This window comes from Mycteria americana, chromosome 2 (genome assembly GCF_035582795.1).
Source record: "Mycteria americana isolate JAX WOST 10 ecotype Jacksonville Zoo and Gardens chromosome 2, USCA_MyAme_1.0, whole genome shotgun sequence".
In the NCBI taxonomy this organism is placed as follows: Eukaryota; Metazoa; Chordata; class Aves; order Ciconiiformes; family Ciconiidae; genus Mycteria; species Mycteria americana.
This window is the reverse complement of record NC_134366.1, coordinates 172317971-172336865: the sequence shown is the minus strand read 5'-3', so window position 1 is coordinate 172336865 and position 18895 is coordinate 172317971. Positions and strand designations below refer to the sequence as shown.

General features: G+C 39.8%; 1 protein-coding gene across 5 annotated transcripts in view; it reads left to right on the top strand.

Annotated features, from left to right (window-relative positions):
- TSNARE1 (t-SNARE domain containing 1) overlaps positions 1–16121 on the top strand; it is a 515811-nt gene extending 499690 nt beyond the window's left edge. For all 5 annotated transcript variants that reach the window (XM_075495358.1, XM_075495359.1, XM_075495360.1 and 2 more), the window contains one exon: positions 15242–16121. Coding sequence is in view for 2 of the 5 variants with exons in the window: in XM_075495359.1 (XP_075351474.1) it covers positions 15242–15336 (95 nt within the window). In the remaining 3 variants the exon portion in view is untranslated. The remainder of the gene's footprint in view (positions 1–15241) is intronic.
- Positions 16122–18895: the final 2774 nt, after the last annotated feature.

Genomic DNA, 18895 nt, shown 5'->3' with positions numbered 1-18895 from the left:
CAGATGAAAGATTAAAATAACAAGAGAGTTTCTCAATAAAGGAATTAATGCTCTGAGAATACATTCACAGGACATGGTTTTTTATGGTACACAGATGGACATCAGAAGTTGGAACCAATAGTAAAAAATCACTGATTAAGTAAATATTTAATACATCTTGTGGATTCACAGTTTCTATAGAACAAGATAATACACACTGCATTTTATCAAGAGCACATGTAGCATACTTTACATATTGCGTATCTTTGCAGCAAGGATATCTGAGCTGCTGTAGATACATAACCCTGGGTGATACGGTCCCAGAATCAGTACAGTAATGTTAGCAGAGCAAATTATCTAGAGTACCATGTTGGTGCAGCCACACTGCTGCTAATTTGAAATATCTTCTGTTCATTGCAAAACCTAGTGGCTCTGCATGCTGTGCTTTCGCATTACCCTAGAAAGAGGTCCTTATCAATCCCTGGAGGACAAAAGATTGCCACCAAGTTCCCACAGGCCTTTTGAGACAAATTTTGAGACAAACTTTCCCTGAGAAGTGGGAAACAAATGCGTGTGATGAAAGGAATGATATTTATGGAAGTACTGTAAGGCAAAGATGGGAAGGGGTGCCAGGTATCATGTACCATTTTGGCTCTGGCACCAAAGCCACGATCATCTTAGATCCTTGACACTTGCTCCAGAAGAGGAAACGGCAGCCATCCAAAGAAATGTGGAAAACATTAAGCCATGTAGCAACCATAATGTAAACGGAACCATATTATTTTAGCCCTACGGTCGTCAGGCTGTTACTCTTATTTTGGGAATGCAATACCTGCAATTAAAACTGCAGTCTTACTAGATCAGGACCTATCTGAAAGCTAGACATCCCAATAAATGGCTTATTTTCAAATAACCCTCTCTTTTCTGACTCTTTACTTGGAGTTTATATTCACCATGTTTCCTTTGCAACATGCTACGGCACTGACTTTCTCTTCTGAGGTCTTCTAGCTGATTTTTGATACAGCCCAAACTTGTTGAGATTGTGATATACACTGTGAGCATGACCCTGGAGGGGGAAGGTACAACAGAAGAAACACTATAAAAACTTGAATCCTACTCCTAAACTCATGCAAATATTGGTTGGACAAGCAAACTTTGAAATCAGTAATGGTATTTCTGTTGTAAGGACAACGGCTTACATAGTTACTCTGCTGTGAAAAGGTTTGTGATCAGCGAGTCTGAGTCCAAGGACTTGGAAACAACAGAAGTTCTTTCTAGGAAAGAAACAAGACCTCCAGCTGTCTTGAGCAGAAATGGAAGAGTTCAATACGAATTCATCCTTTGAACTTCCTCTTTCTTTCTTGATTCTCTTTCCTTTCATTCTATTTCATTTTATTTCATTCTCCCCTCTGCTCCAACCCCAGTATCTAGCATGCACCCATCTGTTAAAAAATAAAAAGGGCTCCCTCTGCTAGTATCTATTAAAGTGCCATATGGCTGAGGTATAGCCTTAGGTGGTGAGCATCACAGAGTGCATCTCTGAGTGAATCGCGATTTCTGCATTTGAGGTTTAATTAGGTAAGTGCTTTTTAAGTAGCATCACAGTTTCCCCTTAAATATTTACTATTCCTCAACAAAGAAAAAAAGAAGATGAAGCTGGTCTAAAACACAGCCTGACATGTACCAATGAGTGTTGCTATCCTTCTCATAATGATTCACATCTCCTTCATCTTCACTGTTGGGAATAACAGGCAAAGTGGTCTCCTGAGTGTGCATGATCCCTCCCACCCCGGTCTGCCCATCTTTCCTTCTTCATTACCGCTGCTACAAATATGCTTGTACTCTGGGTTACACAGCACCATCTGTTACAGAGGAGGAAGGAGTTGTTTATTTCAAGATGCAGCTGCAATGTAGCATTACTGAGGGGGGGAAGAGCTAGAGGAATTGTGTGCTTTCAAATGTCACTTAAAGTGATCGACTGGGGTGTCATGCTGCAGAAATCTACCACCTCCAACTAAGGAATTCCAAACTAGGAATCCAGTGCAGTCAAGGCAAAAAACCTCTAAAGAGAGTCTTGGAGACTTGGCAAAGTGTAATTTGAGATTATTCTGATCCTCCCAAGTGCTGCCAACTGCAGGTCAAGAACAGAGCAGAGAACTGATGATAAATATTACAGATTTGTTATTTCTTTGCTTGTTTGCTTGCTTTTTCAATGCCACTGTCATTCCTGTCAAGGGTGAATTTCAGTGTCTGAGGAGAGAGAAATGCCTCCTGCTTGGTGTGTGTGAGGATGTGTAGGCTTCTGCTCAGTCACACTAAATATGATGTCCAGTAACATCACTCTGAAAAAGGCAGTGGGCAGTGCCAAAATTCATTGCTAATTGTTATTTTCTAGATCTTGGTTGTGCCAGATGGAGAAGACTGTGCAGCAACTACCACAATTATTCTTCTTTTCAAATAACTCTAGAGACATAGAGTTAAAGATAACTCAAAAATGTCTTTCCATTCCATAGATTCATAGTAATTCCCTACAGTTTACTCTCTTGTATTTTGCCTAGACTAGTTTTTCATTTTCATGTTAAGCATGTCAAAGACCTCAGTCACTGTGGTATCCAAGATCTGCTAAAAATACCTAAATGGATGTTTTCCATTTTTTCTTCATTTTTTCTCCCTTTTTTTTCTTGCTCTGCCTTTTGTTTAACAGATTTTAGCTGTAAAAAGGCTTCTTTGGTACGCAAAAGTTCTCTCTGTGTCTCCTGGAGCCCTTAAATACTTCATCTCCCCTCTTTTGTCTGTTAATCTCCTATAGCACTACATGCTAAAGAGTAAGTAAAATCTTAATCATTTCCGTTCACATAAATGGAACCAGAGGCACAATGCAGAATATATAATGTATAACTGACTCTTTGGTGACTACTCATGATTATCTTCCCTCCCCAACAAACTTCTGTTTCTTTTCAAAAGAAAATGAAGATGCTTCTGGAAGTCTACATAATCCCCTTAGTGATGCTGTTCACGATAGGGATAATAAACAGAGAGGAGTCAAATAGATGCAGCACCCTGATAAATCTGACAGAGCTGATTTCGAGGATATAAGGTCATCCACTCTTGTCAGTACAAAAGGAATATTTCACCCATTTACTGCCTCCAGCAGAATCCATAAGCAGACACCCAGGGAAGAGTAATAACAGATGATGTACATAGGATATTCCCTCAGGCACTGTCCAAGTCTCTGATTATTTCCTGCTCAGGGACTTCTGACACGGTTGTTTGTTTAGTAACTCAGAGATCTTTCTTTGAAATATTTTTCCATTCCTCCCTTCAATCTGTGGATTTTACTTTATTTTATTTTTTCATTTTTGGTAGAGATTGCAGGAGAACGTACATATTAGAGGAGGGGGTCGCTTTTCTGTATATGAAGAACACCATGGGGAAAACAAGATGGAAGCCATATCCATATAGTAACTAAAGAATTTATGAGGTTTTCATTAGGTGGCTATCAGTAGGATCTAGCATGAGAGCTAATACTTATGCATATTTCCAATAATACTGTCCAAGGAAATTAGAATAATCTGGTCTCCATAGGAAAATGGGAACACTTTGTGTGTACATTAAGAAAAAAAAAGGGGGGAATGACACACCAGACATTATCACTTCCAGGGCACATTTTTATGAAGATTGCCTTTTTTCCTTATACTAGTGGTTGCAGCACTAGTGTATCTGGTCACTGAAGATTTATTTATAGGGAAAAAATACAAGGCAAACCATTAAAACTTGTGAACAGAATAAGAAAATACAAAAATATTTCAGAAGTAAATTATAAAACAATCAGGGTGGGACTAATTTCACTAAGTACAGACAGCTAAACCTGACTCTTTCAGGCTAATGTTTAGATAACAAACATGTTAAATGGTGTTTTTTCTGAGCTGTTGAATAGATTAAAGGTGAGCTGGACTGTCCTCCAGAAGTGCTTGTATCTCTCCACTCTCTACAGGGAAATGAGAGTGATTCGTGTTGATGTGGAGCATTTGTATTTGCATGAGAAGAATCTAATCCATAATGCTCCATATGTACTTGTCTGGGGCAGTAGAAAAAGGAACAAACCTGCAATAGACAGAATATTTCACCCCACTACACTAGAAGGATGGTGGGAGAGATCAAAAGGAAAGTCAACTCAGTTATTCTTACTCTCATTTATGAACAGCCAACTAAGGACCAAATGAAGAGGTATCCAAAAGACGTATCAAGGTTTTCTACAAATATCAGAGTGAATTCCCTGACGTATCTGCGTTTTCCTGCCACAAGCCTTTGCTCTGATGCAGGGACTAACTGCTTTAGTCTCCCTGGTGTCTACTAAAATATCTCCTTCCTGATAGGATTAGGTTTTGCATTTATCTAGTACTTATTGCTAGTGTGTAAGTGAAGCAACCGTGTGAAGTGTCCTTCCATTCAGTGCTTCAGACCTGGCACCATCTGTATGAATAACACCAACATATGTATGTAAAAACAGCATCACCCAGAGTTAATAGCAGCTAGTGTTCAGATGGATGCAAAAATGCATTATGTTTACATCTATGGAATTTATTAGTTCTGGTTTTAATTAGTTCTCTGTGAAGCAATTTATTTCCAGTACTGTTCTTAATGAAAACATTACAAGTTGCAGTTCTAATTCTAGTAGTAGGAGTTTTATCCATTACATCTCTATCCTCATTGACTAAAATAATTTCTGTTCCCTTCATAGTTAAATAGTCTTTAAAAAAAAAAAAATTAAAAATCTGATGGAGAAGAAATGCAATTTATTGCATTTAAATATGCAGGGCTGCTGCACTGAAATATCCATTAGTGTGTAAGACAACAACACTGCTATGCAATGTACATAGTCTCCCCTGTGTTTTTCTTTCCTGAGAGGTGGGCTTTTCAACTCTCATTTTCTCTAGTTCTCCACAAACCATGTTATGGTTTGACATGGTTCTACCAGTTCCCTTTAAACAAAACACGGAGCATACAGTTCCTGCTCCCGTAGCTGAAATAGCTGGAGTTTAATGCTAAACATGTTGTGTGTCTTCTGTGGGCTTTTTTAGGGTTTATCAGCTCTGTTTCCACTATCAAGTGAATGAGAATTTAAGGGTTTCTGTCACCTTTTACAGCTCTGATTTGCTTGCTCTGTAGTTAAATGCTGCTGCAAGGTGAAAGTCTGGAATTTCCGCATGACTCTTGGCAGATTCTCAGGGATGGTGAAATAGTAATGATACTCTGAATGGGTACTGAGTGATTTGCACGCTAGGCAGCCTTGGCTACATACTCTAGTGTTTAAGCATCCATCTCCTTGCAATTGTCTTTTCATGCAACCAGACATATTTTAATCTGAGTTAGCGTTTTTCTTTCTGATACTTAATCCGAGCTGAAAGTCAAATGCCAGTAATTCTGCGTGTTCCCAAAGGAACATAAGATTTGCCACATTGGTGCAAACTGATGATTCATCAGGTCTGCTATCTAATCGCTATTAGTCTCCAGCACATGATGTCTTACCTGGCCAGTGTTTTATGTCTCTCATTTTGGTATTATCCTGAGTGTTTCCCAGAAAAATTCAGCATGTTCATAAAGTTGATTTTCTCTCTCCTTCCTCCCTCCACACAACGGGAGTTGACAAATGTGAGTCTGGGAGCCCTTTCTTTCTAGAGGAAGATAGGCAGTGACTGCACAAACCAAAAGAGATGTGGCCTGTTTCAAGGCAAGTGAGACTGTAGTCACTTGTCCATGAAGTTTGGGGAATGGAGATGTATACTGTCTGGCTCAAATGTTAACTTGTACCTGAGGACACAGGGGTTAAAGCACGTTTAAAAAAAAAGGATGAATGTTCAGATTGCCTTGGAGCACTCTGAAGGTGAGGTAAGAGGGAGGAAAATAGGCCATGTAAGTGGTGGTACTTCTATCTTAACATAACATCTTCAAATTGCCTCCATTACTGTAGAAGTCTGATTAAAGAAGTACAGTGGGAGCGCTGTGCCTGCTGTTCTCTGCTAGCAGCTTTTGCCTGATAACCTTACCACTTGCAAAAAGGCGAACAAAATAATTCACCTTTTTGTTCCAAGTGGCAACAGGAAGAAACACCTTGTCCTGAAATGTCGACAAATCTAACATCTCTGTGCTATGTTCTCCTTTTCATCCTCCTCACGACAAACAGAATTTCTCACTATTAACCTAACAATGTCTCCACTCCCCAAGCTCTCCAAATTGCTTTTTAAAAATAAAAAGACAGATGCGAGAAAAAGACTGCATCTTGTAGCTGAGCAAAGTTAATGCAGCTTAAAGTGCAAGGTGAGCTCATGGATGGACAAAGACCAATACTATTTTCTTGGTCATTCAGAGCAATCTGTTTAATGTCACTTAGATTTAGATCATGCATTGCTGGCAATTTTAAACTTTTTTTCAAGCAACAAAGTGAAGTCATAACCCAAGGCACTTTAAGCCTTACTCTTCCGCATTTCCTTCTTCTGAAGAACATGGTTCTAGATAAGTTTCTTTAGTTTGTTATTGGAATGTTATGAAGGAAATCCCAAACAACAGGGATTTTTTTTGAGAAGTAGGATGACACTGTTTCTACAAGAAAGGTAATGAGGAGAAAATAATACGCATTTTTTGGAAGAAACATCTTCTATGAGTTGTGACCTTGAGAAGAAGCAAGCCTTATTTTTAAGTGGTTTTGATTCCTTCTCTCTCCTGACTTGCTTTAGTATGGGCATGAAGGACTTCTTCCTTTAAGCTCACCTTATTTGGAGAATGGAATTGCTTGTTTACTTATTTCCATATGTCAGTTTTGGACACATCTTTATTTTTCCTACCTTTTCACCATTTTCACCTTTTCACCAGTGCATTGCCATAGCACTGTGTGGGTGTCTTTGTGGACCCTGGACCGGAGCAACACACAAGGGCATAACCATATAAGGTGGTGAAACATCTGCAGTGACGTCAGCATTAATGGTCAAAAGCAGGAAGTACAGAAAACCTTGTGTTGGTGTTGGAGGTGTGGAGGTTGGTGTGGAGGTGTTGAAGCTCTATGGACCAAAACAACTGGCCAGAGAGAAAGCTAGCAAAATGTCATTGAGTCTTTGGTGAGTTACATTATCTTGTAAGTTTGTGCTTCAGGTAGGTCCTTGGGACTCCTGACAGAACTTACTGGAAGAACTTGTCAGAACCCTAGCTCTACACCTCACACAACTTCAAAAAATGCATTCAGGGCTTATGTCAACTTGTATGACTCAAATAATGAGAAGTTACTGGAGGATGAAAAGGAACTGTGTCTCGGGTTAAACATTGTCATGTCAAAGAACTATGTAATGACTTTTCAATCATACACAAATCTGCTATGCACAATGTGCCATGAGGGAAAAAATAAGGTCAGTTCATTCATAAATAGGAGATTTTCCCCTTGTTTTGATGTTATAAGACAACGCTGCTGAGATTTGCTATTCACTTGCCATTTAATCAGAGTTGAGCTTGTGATGTTATTATCTGATGTTGCATATGTTCAACATCAGATAATTTAAAAATCCTTATACACATAGTCTTGCTACTTTTATAGCAGCATTTGTTTTTAAGAAGTTTGGCAAAATTATTCCTTCCCTTTCCCCTGTTCCCACCTCATTCATTATGTGTCATCTTCCAGGCCCTGGACATTCCACCTTTGTGAAATGTATTTTCTCATGATCCCCAAAGTCCTGCTAGCAGTATTCAGTTCTGAAATGTGATATCACCTATTATATTTCTTGCCATAATTAAGTCATACTCTTCAGTTTTGGCTCCTAGGTGCAGATTCTGACACTGCTACATACTTGTTTTATAGGTCTACATGACTTTATCAGTTGCATGTTTCTTAAAAACTTTGCCATGTACTGTGACACTGATAGGGAATGCATTGCTAAGACAAATCTTTACAGCTCAGACATAGAAATGCATGGGGGTGAATTCCTGCTAGGCACATGCCAATCTTCTAGCATGAAGATGGAAAATGGTTGAGATGTCTTTTAGTGTAGTGAATCCCAAGGAGCTGGCTTACAGAGACAACTTCTTTCTTGGACCATCAAACAGTGCCTGTAGTATGGGCTTGGGATTTGTTGTTGTTGGAGTTTTTGGTCTTTTTTGTTGTTGTTGTTGTTGTTGTTTCCAGGATCATCTCATTTCTTGATTTAGTTTTGCTTTAGGAACAATCCATAAGAATTGTTCCATAGGAACAATCCATAGGAACTATCCATAAGATACACCTATGTCTTAAACTTGTGGTGGTCCCGGAAAGATGCCCATGTACTTCCATTAACATTTGCCTCTGAAAGTCCTAGATTACCAATGATTTGCAGCTGCCACATTAGAAGCCATTGATGTCAGGGCCAGAAGTCCTCTAAACTTCCAAAGGATCAGGATTTCTACTGGGTCGTATTTCTAAACGGAAAAAGAAATTATTTCAGTGAAGTTGAATCAAAGGTGGTTGCTGAGCCCCATTGATGCAGTTAAGAGAATGCACAGGAGAAATAAATGACTAAGTGAATATGAAGCAATATTGCATGGGGTATATCATCACCCTGCTATCTCATTTTTTCTGACAGAAGACTCTTGGGTTATTAGGTCTGTCCTATTTTAAGAAGCTGTTGTTAAAATTCCAGTATAAGCAGAAATGGCCAGTGTGACTGAATAAAAAAAACCAGCTTTTCTGCTGTGGGCAGTTGTGCACTAGAGAAATGTGTAACATTTCTATAATGAAAAGTGGGTATCATTTACTTCCCTAGAAAATTAGTGGGAAGGACTATTTAAAAAGGAGTAACTTTAACTGATGAAAAAACAGGCTTTACTGAAGGCAAAATCTCATCATCTTATAGCACCTTTGAACAAAGGCCCAGATAAAGATTTAGGTCTGCAAGACTCACAATGTCAGTAATGCAATTCTCAGACTAATCTGGTATCTGATTAGCTTCAGTTTCAAAGAGGCAGGAAACACCACAGATTTTCTTAGTATTGTGACTTTTGTCTTCATTTCCTTGTCTTTTTTCTTTTTTTTTTCTATCCTGAAAATGCATCATTAAGAATTCATGTATATAATAAAGTAATTATATCAGGCCCAGGTTGAAACCATCATCAAGGTGATCAGAAACTGAAGACATGGGTCCTCAGACACCCTTCCCCACCATCACAGGTGGAAGAGATTCAGTTCAAATGAGTTAAGTCATGAATTGCACCCCAACTGCAGAGGAAGGTTATTTGACATAGGGGTAAATTTGATGTTCATGCTCAAAGCCGGTGATCTGTTGAATCCTGAATACCTAAGCAAAGTATATCTACCATGTTGTATTGGGTTTGCATTGGGCAAGGTTTTGGTAGCAGAGGGGCTACAGGGGTGACTTCTGTGAGATGATGCCAGAAGCTTCCCCCATGTCCAATAGAGCCAATGCCAGCCGGCTCCAAGATGGACCTGCTGCTAGCCAAAGCTGAGCCAATCAGTGACTGTGGTAGCGCCTCTGTGATAACATATTTAAGAAGGGGAAAAAAAACTGCTGCACAACAGCAGCCAGAAGAGAGAAGTGAGACTATGTGAGAGAAACAACTCTGCAGACACCAAGATGAGTGAAGAAGGCAGGGGAGGAGGTGTTCCAGGTGCCGGAGCAGAGATTCCCCTGCAGCCCATGGTGAAGACCATGGTGAGGCAGGCTGTCCCCCTGCAGCCCATGGAGGTTAACGGTGGAGCAGATATCCACCTGCAGCCCATGGAGGTTAATGGTGGAGCAGATATCCACCTGCAACCTGTGGAGGAGCCTACACCAGAGCAGGTGGCTGCACCTGAAGAAGGCTGTGAGCCTGTGGACAGCCCATGCTGGAGCAGGGTCCTGGCAGGACCTATGGACCCTGGGGAGAGAGGAGCTCATGCTGGAGCAGATTTGCTGGCAGGACTTGTGACCCACTGAGGGACCCATTCTGGAGCCATCTGTTCCTGAAGGACTGCACCCCATGGAAAGGACATGTGGAAAGGACCCACACTGGAGCAGTTTGTGAAGAACTGCAGCCCGTGGGTAGGACCCACATTGGAGAAGTTCATAGAAGACTGTCTTATGTGGGAGGGACCCCATGCTGGAGCAGGGGAAGAGTGTGAGGAGGAAGGAGCAGCAGAGATAATGTGTGATGAACTGACCACAACCCCCATTCCTCATCCCCCTGTGCTGCTTGGTGCGGAGGAAGTAGAGAAATTGGAAGTGAAATTGAGCCTGGGAAGAACAAAGGGGTAGAGAAGTGTTTTAAGATTTGATTTTATTTCTCATTATCCTACTCTGATTTGATTTGCAAAAAATTAATTTCCCAAAGTCAAGTCTGTTTTGCCCATGACAGTAACAGGTGAGCGATCTTTCCTTTTCTTTATCTTGACCCATGGGCATTTTGTTATATTTTCTTTCCCCTATCCAGTTGAGGAGGGGGAGTGATAGAGCAGCTCGGTGGGCACCTGGTGTCCAGCCAAGGTCAACCCACCACACATGTCTGGAAAATCTGAGAGATTTCTGTACTTCTCAGAACTATCGTGCTCTGCACACTTATCTCAGTTCTCTGGTACATCAAGGAAAAAAGAATATTAGCAACTACAAGTGACTAGAGGCAAAAAACCATAAACAACCAGAGGTTTCCTACTTTCCCATCAACATTCTCTTGAGGGTTTTCAGAAACAGAAAACTTAGATCGTCATGTTACAAGATGCTATCTTCACTATCAGCCTTGCAGATGAGTTTAGGTTCTCTATCATGAATGAGATGATGTTGCGGGATTTCAGCTCTGTCATATTTGGAAGCTACTTTCCAATTTACATCTGAGAGTGGTATAGAGTATACAACACTTTCAGGGGAAAGCAGATAAATACAATATATTGTGACAGGACATGGGCTTAATCAGTGTAGATTTGCATATGTGAAGGATTCAGTCCAAAAACTTCAAAAGACATTTGTGCCTTGAAAACAGGTTCATTAGAATGTAAATGGGAATGTTGATTAAAAACAAAAGAAAACAAAAACAAAACAAAAAAACACCTGAATTAAACAAAAATGGCAAAATCGATACAAGGACCCACCATTTCCTTTCTTTAGGCTGCAGCTCAGGATACCTGCGCCAAGGGTCCAGGTCTGGCACGTGCTCACTCCCTGCATGAGTTTGACATGTTGAGAAGGTGGCTATGAATAGTTCCGAAGAGCTGTTTCCATGTCCATGTTTTCAGTACTCAGTACCAAAATCCATCCATTCAATCTGTCCTATATTCTCCATCTTTTGGACAATTCATCAGACTTACTTCAACAGTGTGGGTTTACAGACTATGACTTTGCAGAGCAACTGTAAGAAATTTCATATGGGCCTGATGCAAAGCTAGATAAAGTCAGTGAGAGTGTTTGCACTAACTTTAGTGAGCTTTGGATCAGCTCTCCTCTTTCAGCGATGCAGACTTCCACTTGATAATTTCATAGGCCTCCTTTAGTCATCTCAGTCAGCTTGTAATGAACACCATTGTTTCACACTTTAAAGGAATGGCCAAAAATCTCTGCATATATAATGGTCAACTACTATTAATAATGGACTACAACTTATGCGGATGAGCCTTCTCCAACAGAGAAGTTCATTGAGGTTAATGTCTATGAAAAAGCCTTAAATCTGTATAAATTTACAAAAGTCAAAAGTTGTATCATCAGAACTTACTTACACGGTGTGATGTGTTTCATCACATTTACTTAGAGGAAAGACAGAGATCTCACTTGATTCAAAGCAACAGCAGGTAGGATCAAATTTGTTTATTATTCTGGAGAATTTATTTTCCCCTGAGACTAGCTCTTTAATTCACAGGCAGAACAGGCTAGACTAAATAAATGAGCAGAGTCTACACTGTAAACTCCAAAGGGGTGAAAGGTGCTTTGCTGAAGCCAAGGAGGGCTGTAGGATGGATCCGTAGGTCGGGTCCCTATTGCAACTTAGAGCTACCACAAAACTGGAGCAGCTCTTTACGGTCTGTTTTTGCAGTTCACAGTAAAGAAGTCTGTTAGCCTGCACAGGACAGTAATCTTAGCAGCCTGATAGCAGCAGAGTCATTTTCATTTGCCCCTTCTTTTCTTGCCCTCTCTCTTTATGCATGAAAAAGTCAAGATAAATATGCCTGCTTCCTTTCATTGACTGTGAAGGTAATAGAAATGATTCGCTGAAATATGGATGGGCAAAGCCTTGAGTCACACAGGTTTCTACTGGTAAAGTTCCCCAGATATAAAAACCCAAAGATCTACCCCAACATTTTTTTTTTTTCCCCCTAGGGATTGTAATTTAGTTCTCTATTTATATAGTAGCTAACACAAGACTGTATAGTCCATGACTAGAACTGCTAAACTCAGCATAACTATTACTATAGCAAATAGTAAGCCCCCTCTTTAATCAAAACCTAAAAGTATGACAGAACTCAAACTCTTTTTCAGTAACTAAAAATAACTCCTTTTTATCCTCAACTAAACCAGAAACATATATTAAGTTTGTTGGCCCAATATATCTTGTAGTTAGATTGTGTCTGGAGAATCTCTCTTGTTACACTCAAGAGACAAGTCTGTAGATTATCTATTTCTAATTTAAATGGGTTTTGCAATGTTGAATATTTTCCCTGCCTGCAAATCAAGATTCATAATCCCCAGTAGCTGCAGAGCCTGCCAAGAGTAATGGCTTGTGCTGGTAGTAGGGTTTGCTTTCATGTCAAACATATGGTGCCCTTTGTCCTAGTCCTTGGAGAAAAAACCTGTCCAAGGTCCACAGAAACTGATTAGACCGCGTTCTTTCTCTCCTGTACACAGGCATGTGTGTACTCACATGTAAGCTCTCTCACTCACTTGCACACACACACGTACATATATATGTGCATATACATGCACACATCCACACACTAATCATAAAGGAGCATGGCCAGCTTATTTAAGGCAGGCATCTGTTAGTGATTGACTTGAATTTGTCATTTACTGATTGATTACATTTGCATCACATCATCATTGATTGCTTGGCATGAAGGAGACTGCACTGAGGACAGTGCTAAGAAATCCAGACAACCAGTTGGCGGTTGTGTGATGCTAACACACGTAGCTCAGGCAAAGCGTTGCAAGCAGCTCAAGGGAGGTGATCCTTCCCCTCTACTCAGCACTGGTGAGAAACATCTGGAATGCCGTGTCCAGTGTTGGGCGCAGCACGAGAGACATGCACATAGTGAAGTGAGTCCAGCAAAAGGCAACAAAGATGATTAAGGAATGGGAGCATCTGACGTGAGGAGAGACTGAGAGAGCTGGGACTGCAGCCTGGGGAAGGTAAGGCTCAGGAGGATCTTATCCATCTGTATAAATACCTGATGAGAGGTATAAAGAAGATGGAACGAGGGTCTTCTCAGTGGTTTCTACTGACAGGACAAGAGGCAGTTCATACAACCTGAAATATATGAAAATTTGTTTAAACATAAGGAAATGCTTTTTTTACTGTAAGAGTAGTCAAACAGGGAAACAGGTTGACCGGAGAAGTTGTGGAGTCTCCAGCCTTGGAGCTACTCAAAATCCAGCTGGACACAGCCCTGATCACCCTGCTTCAGCTGACCCTGTTATATGATTAGTGGTGTCCATCCCCTTTCCAGAGCCTTTCCACTTGTCTGAGTAACTAGCAAATCTTTTTGTGATATTAGAAGGACTTCTACTACTGAATTTGTGCAGCTAAATTTAGGTGTCCACAGTGTACATTTCTGCACCTGAAAAAGTCATCCTGAAGATCCCTTTGTAGTTAATGCTAGTCAGTAACAGGCAGTGAAATTCAGCTAATTCTGAAATTGATATCTTTACTCAAATGACCCCCACCCTAAAAATCCATTGGCTGTATTGATTAGATATGTAATTACTGTAATAGGAGCCTGGAGCCTGGGAGCCGTTATACTCAGATGGAGATACTCACACCTTAAATTAGCTGAGATGGATGTCATCTTCAGAAGGATACCCTTTCTCATTAAAGAGTGTTTCTATTTGCTCTTTGTGGTGTTTAAGTGAATGCAAGGTAGGAGCTGCCTTCTATACTTTGTATATGCAGCACAGCACACAATGGACATCTGATTTCAAATATTATCTAAATAATATCTTATTATGAAAAATTTTAATAATTGGCATAAACGACAATACGTACATGGTTTTGTATTTTGTTGCTTTGAGAGAAGCAGATGCTTAATCTCTGGTCTATTTTGACATCTTGTTGGTTTACAGTAAAGCATAATTAAGACAAAGAGTGTTTCTAAGGCTTTCACCTGTAGTAAAAAAAAAAAAAAAAGAAAAAAGTTGTTCTCAGTTATGGGCTCAATAATAATAATGGACTATTTTTCCATCCCTTTCCTTTTCCTTGATACCAAGTTTAACCAGATTTTCTTACATAGCATATATACAAACAATATTCACTAAGGAAGTAGAGGTAGAATAAACATAAACACTACTTAAGCCTGTTGATATTTTTCATAGTGATATTTGAAACACACAGGCCTTCTTCATGGGGCAGGGAGTGACAAATACAATTTATCTAACTTCAGAAGTCTATAGTGCTGATGTCTATTTTGGAGGTGCTATCTTGGTGCTGATGTCTGTCCTAAGAGGCTTCTCTTCTAGTAATTGGAGAGAAACATGTACTTTCATCAAAAATTGCCTCTCTATTTCCATTGACTGTCTACATTAAGTAGTGTAAACATTTTATGTTGTGGAGCTCTGCACATGGTATGGTGAGTCCTTCCTATCAAGAGAAAATGTCTACTGGCTTCATTGTGTGGAAAAATGGAAAACAGACCAATATTTCTTAGACATATTCTCTCCTGCAAAGTGCATCAGTGTCACACTCTGGCTTCTATACTTAGTCCACTTTGCAGGAAAATGTATTTTTAAAACAAAATGCACCATCCTCCAGGTACGGGAACTGCTGGCATTGAAGAGAACACAAAATCTACTCTTTTCCTTGCTACAGCAGGCTATATGCCATATTTTCTTTATAAATTTGTTTTGTCTATACTCTCAGCCTCCCCACCCCTTCCACTTCCACAATTACCTAAGACTGGAATCAGTGAAAATACACTCTTCTACAGTCATGTCTACTTCATTGTTGACTATGCATTTTGGGACCATCTTAAGTAGCCACCCTTCCATCAGTAACAACTTTACATCAGCAAATCTCTGGAAATCCTGTGAATACTTATTAATTATTCTTGCTTTTGCAGACCCTGTGATCACCCTGCGAAGTGGAATGGATTCTCAAGGCATTTCACATTCAGGCCCTACGTCAATGTCTGCTTTACTGATCACGTCATATTAAAACTGCTATAGCCAACAAACACTAATTGTATGAAAGAAAAGCTAAGTTTTATACCGTGTGTTAGTATAATTGTGAATAATTTTTCCTTTTTTTTTTTTTTTCCCCTTCATTGCAGACACGTTTTACCTTATGTTACAGATTTTAATTATGTCCCCTGTGTCTCTGGGGAATGCTATTTCTTTGCCTCCAGAATTGGTATACAGTGTGCTGTAAGATACATAGCTGTTAATTCATCTTTATTGTTTGTGTTTTTAACATGCTCTTGATCTCCAGTTCTGCTCATTTAAAACCACGAAGTCAACATGTTTTGTTTGATTGTTTTTTTATTATTGTTTTTGTACATTTTAAAAATAATGTAGCTCAGATTCTTATACTGTGCACTGCTGCTTTAGAATTTGCTCTGCCAGATCTGAGCTAAGCAATTTCACAATTATATGTGCCATTTACAAACACATCAATTAGATGCTTATTTAATCCCATTGTATGCATAGAACACCACATTTATTTATGAGAAACACTAGTGAAAGAGCAGGACAAATAAACATTAAGACATATTGTTACCATTTTTTTAAAAGGAAAAGACCTTTAATCTGTTGAAAAGATCAAGCAATGCATCTCATGAAAAATGTCAAATTTTGCATTAGATTTCATTTCATAGGTTTCAATGCAAGCAGCATTTGGGATTTTGTTCCATTTTCACCCACAATATTTTCTGCTGAAAACATGATTGAAAATGCCATTTAAATTCTTCTTTAAATGTGTCGTGTACTATAAATGCAGTTTTCCTCCAGTAAATAAAGCATTTCAAAAATGGTTTTAATTAAAATGTCATAGGAAGTATTGAAGAGAATTTCACAAAATGATTTGGTTTTTATTGTTCATGAAAAGTTACATCTTTTGACAAAAATGTTTCTCACCCGAAAAAAAAAAAAAGATAGCTATCTCTATGTTACATATTTTTGGTTACTGTGAAGGTTTAATGAATAGGTACTGAAAAGAATAACAAATATTAAACTAGATTCTCACCTGCGCTGATTTCAATTACATGCTTCCTTTCCTAAAAGCTGACACAGTCTTTTGTCAGTAAAGGTTGAGCACAGAAAATGCTCAGAGAAATCTTGCAGGTGCTTAAGCTCATTCAGGGTCAAAACTGTAAAACTTCTTAAATCAATGCAGTTAGGTTTGGTGAAGAAACAAAAGTCAGAGTTTCTGATGGTTTTTTTTCTAGATCAATCCTACAAAATCTACATAACTGGATCATTATATATAATATTAAATATTCATTAGTTGCTATTAAGAAAAGCTAATTAATAGAAGGACACTCTTTTTTTCCAACCAAGTTTAGTACTGGCATGAAATTACAAATTATGATACCTACTGCTTTACCTTACTACAGAGAATTTACTTCTGAAATAGAACTCCCTACTTATATCCGCTACAAACTGCAGGCTGCCTCTATCAGCAAATTTGGCAAATCCTATAGTGATGAAAATGACTTTCATCTAGTTAGTAAGAGCTGAAATGAACCCAGCTCATAGCTGATTGCAAGCAAATATTTTGAGAGCCTCAAGTTGCATTTGAACAAGGGATCCAGAACAAACAATCCTTGCCCATTCGCTAATCCCATTCATTAGAAGCTCAGTGATTACCTCATTAGTATGATGCAGTGCAGAGGCAGACTGATGGAGCTTTCAATGAGCCAGCTTACACAGCAGATGGATTTGGCACTGGTGACCCAGGTGAAGCATTTCTCTGCTGAAACTATAGAGGCTGCCTGGCTTAGAGCAAGCATGAAATCTCCATGTGGCAACACAGACATACTCCCCCCTGTTGTGTATTATAGACTTGGTTATAATGGCAAATGCTATTTCAAAAAAACACCATTCCATGAGGTTGCTATAAAACAGTACATTCATGCTGAATCATAGAATCAGAGAAGCAAAGAAACAGAGAATGGTTTGGGTTGGAAGGGACATTTAAAGACCATCTAGTCCAACCCCCTGGCCATCGGCAGGGACACCTTCCACTAGATCAAGTTGCTCAAAGCCCCGTCCAACCTGACCTTGAACACTTCCAATGATGGGGCATCTACAACTTCTCTGGGCAACCTCTTCCAGTGTCTCACCACCCTCATCATAAAAAAATTCTTCCTTAATTCTAATCTAAATCAACCCTCTTTTACTTGAAAACTGTAACCCCTTGCCTTGTCACTACAGGCTCTGGTAAATGTCTCTCTCCATCTTTCTTATAAGCTCCCTTTATATATTGAAAGGCCACAAGAAGGTGTCCCTGGAGCCTTCTCTTCTCCAGGCTGAACAACCCCAACTCTCTCAACCTTTATTCATAGGAAAGGTGTTCCATCCACCTGATCATTTTTCTGGCCCTCCTCTGGACCTGCTCTATCAGGTCCATGTCTTTCTTGTGCTGAGGACCCCAGAGCTGGATGCAGTACTCCAGGTGGAGTCTCATGAGAGCAGAGCATAGGAGGAGAATCACCTCCCTTGACCTGCTGGCCAAGCTTCTTTTGATGCGGCCCAGGATACGGTTGGCCTTCTGAGCTGCAGGTGCACATTGCAGGCTCATGTCCAGTTTTTCATCCACCAGTATCCCCAAGTCCTTCTCATGAGGGCTGCTCTCAATCCATTCATCACCCAGCTTGTACTGATACTGGTGATTGCCCTGACCCAGGTGTGGGACCTTGCACTTGGCCTTGTTGAACTTCATGGGGTTCACATTGGCCCACTCCTCAAGCCTGTCAAGGTCCCTCTGGATGGCATCCCTTCCCTCTAGCATAGCAGCTGCACCACTCAGCAATCCACAAACTTGCTGAAGAGTGCACTCAATCCCACTATGTCTATGTCATTAATAAAGATATTGAACAGTACCAGTCCCGATATGGACCCCTAAGGGACACCACTTGTTACTGATCTCCATTTGGACATTGAGCTGTTGACTGCAATGTTGACTACAACTTCAGTTGCAACTGCATCTGCAACTGAAGATACGTTTTCGAATGCTTCATTCACTTCATGGACACATTTGCATTCTCCTTCCTCATGACAGTTACATCTAACAATGTCATTAAACAGCTATTTATGCTATTGATGCTTTGGATGAAAATACTGAGTGTGCACACTGGCATAGTTTTTTCTTCTTTACAATATCACACCAGAGACATGGAGCTCAAAGCTTTCCAAGAGCAGGCAATTCAATTTGGGCAGATCCTGCAAGCCACCATGGGGCAGGGGCTTAATATGAGAAGAGATGTGAGAGGGGAAAATTCTAATAAAACCTTTTTTCATGGGCATTATGACAAGCTACAGCATGCTGGCAACAGTCGAAGAAAAGTTAAAAAGATCCTGACAAAATAAATTAAAGAGGCACATCAGAAACATAGTGAGCTAAGTACCCAATTCAATTATTAAGTTGTCAGGTCCTCTTAGTCAGGAGTGGAATAGGAAGCAGTTTTTGTCTTTAATGCCTTAAGGACAAGTGTGTATATGAGAAAACAAACCTATTTGGCATGTCTCTTGCTGTCACTTAGAGAAGCCATTCAGAA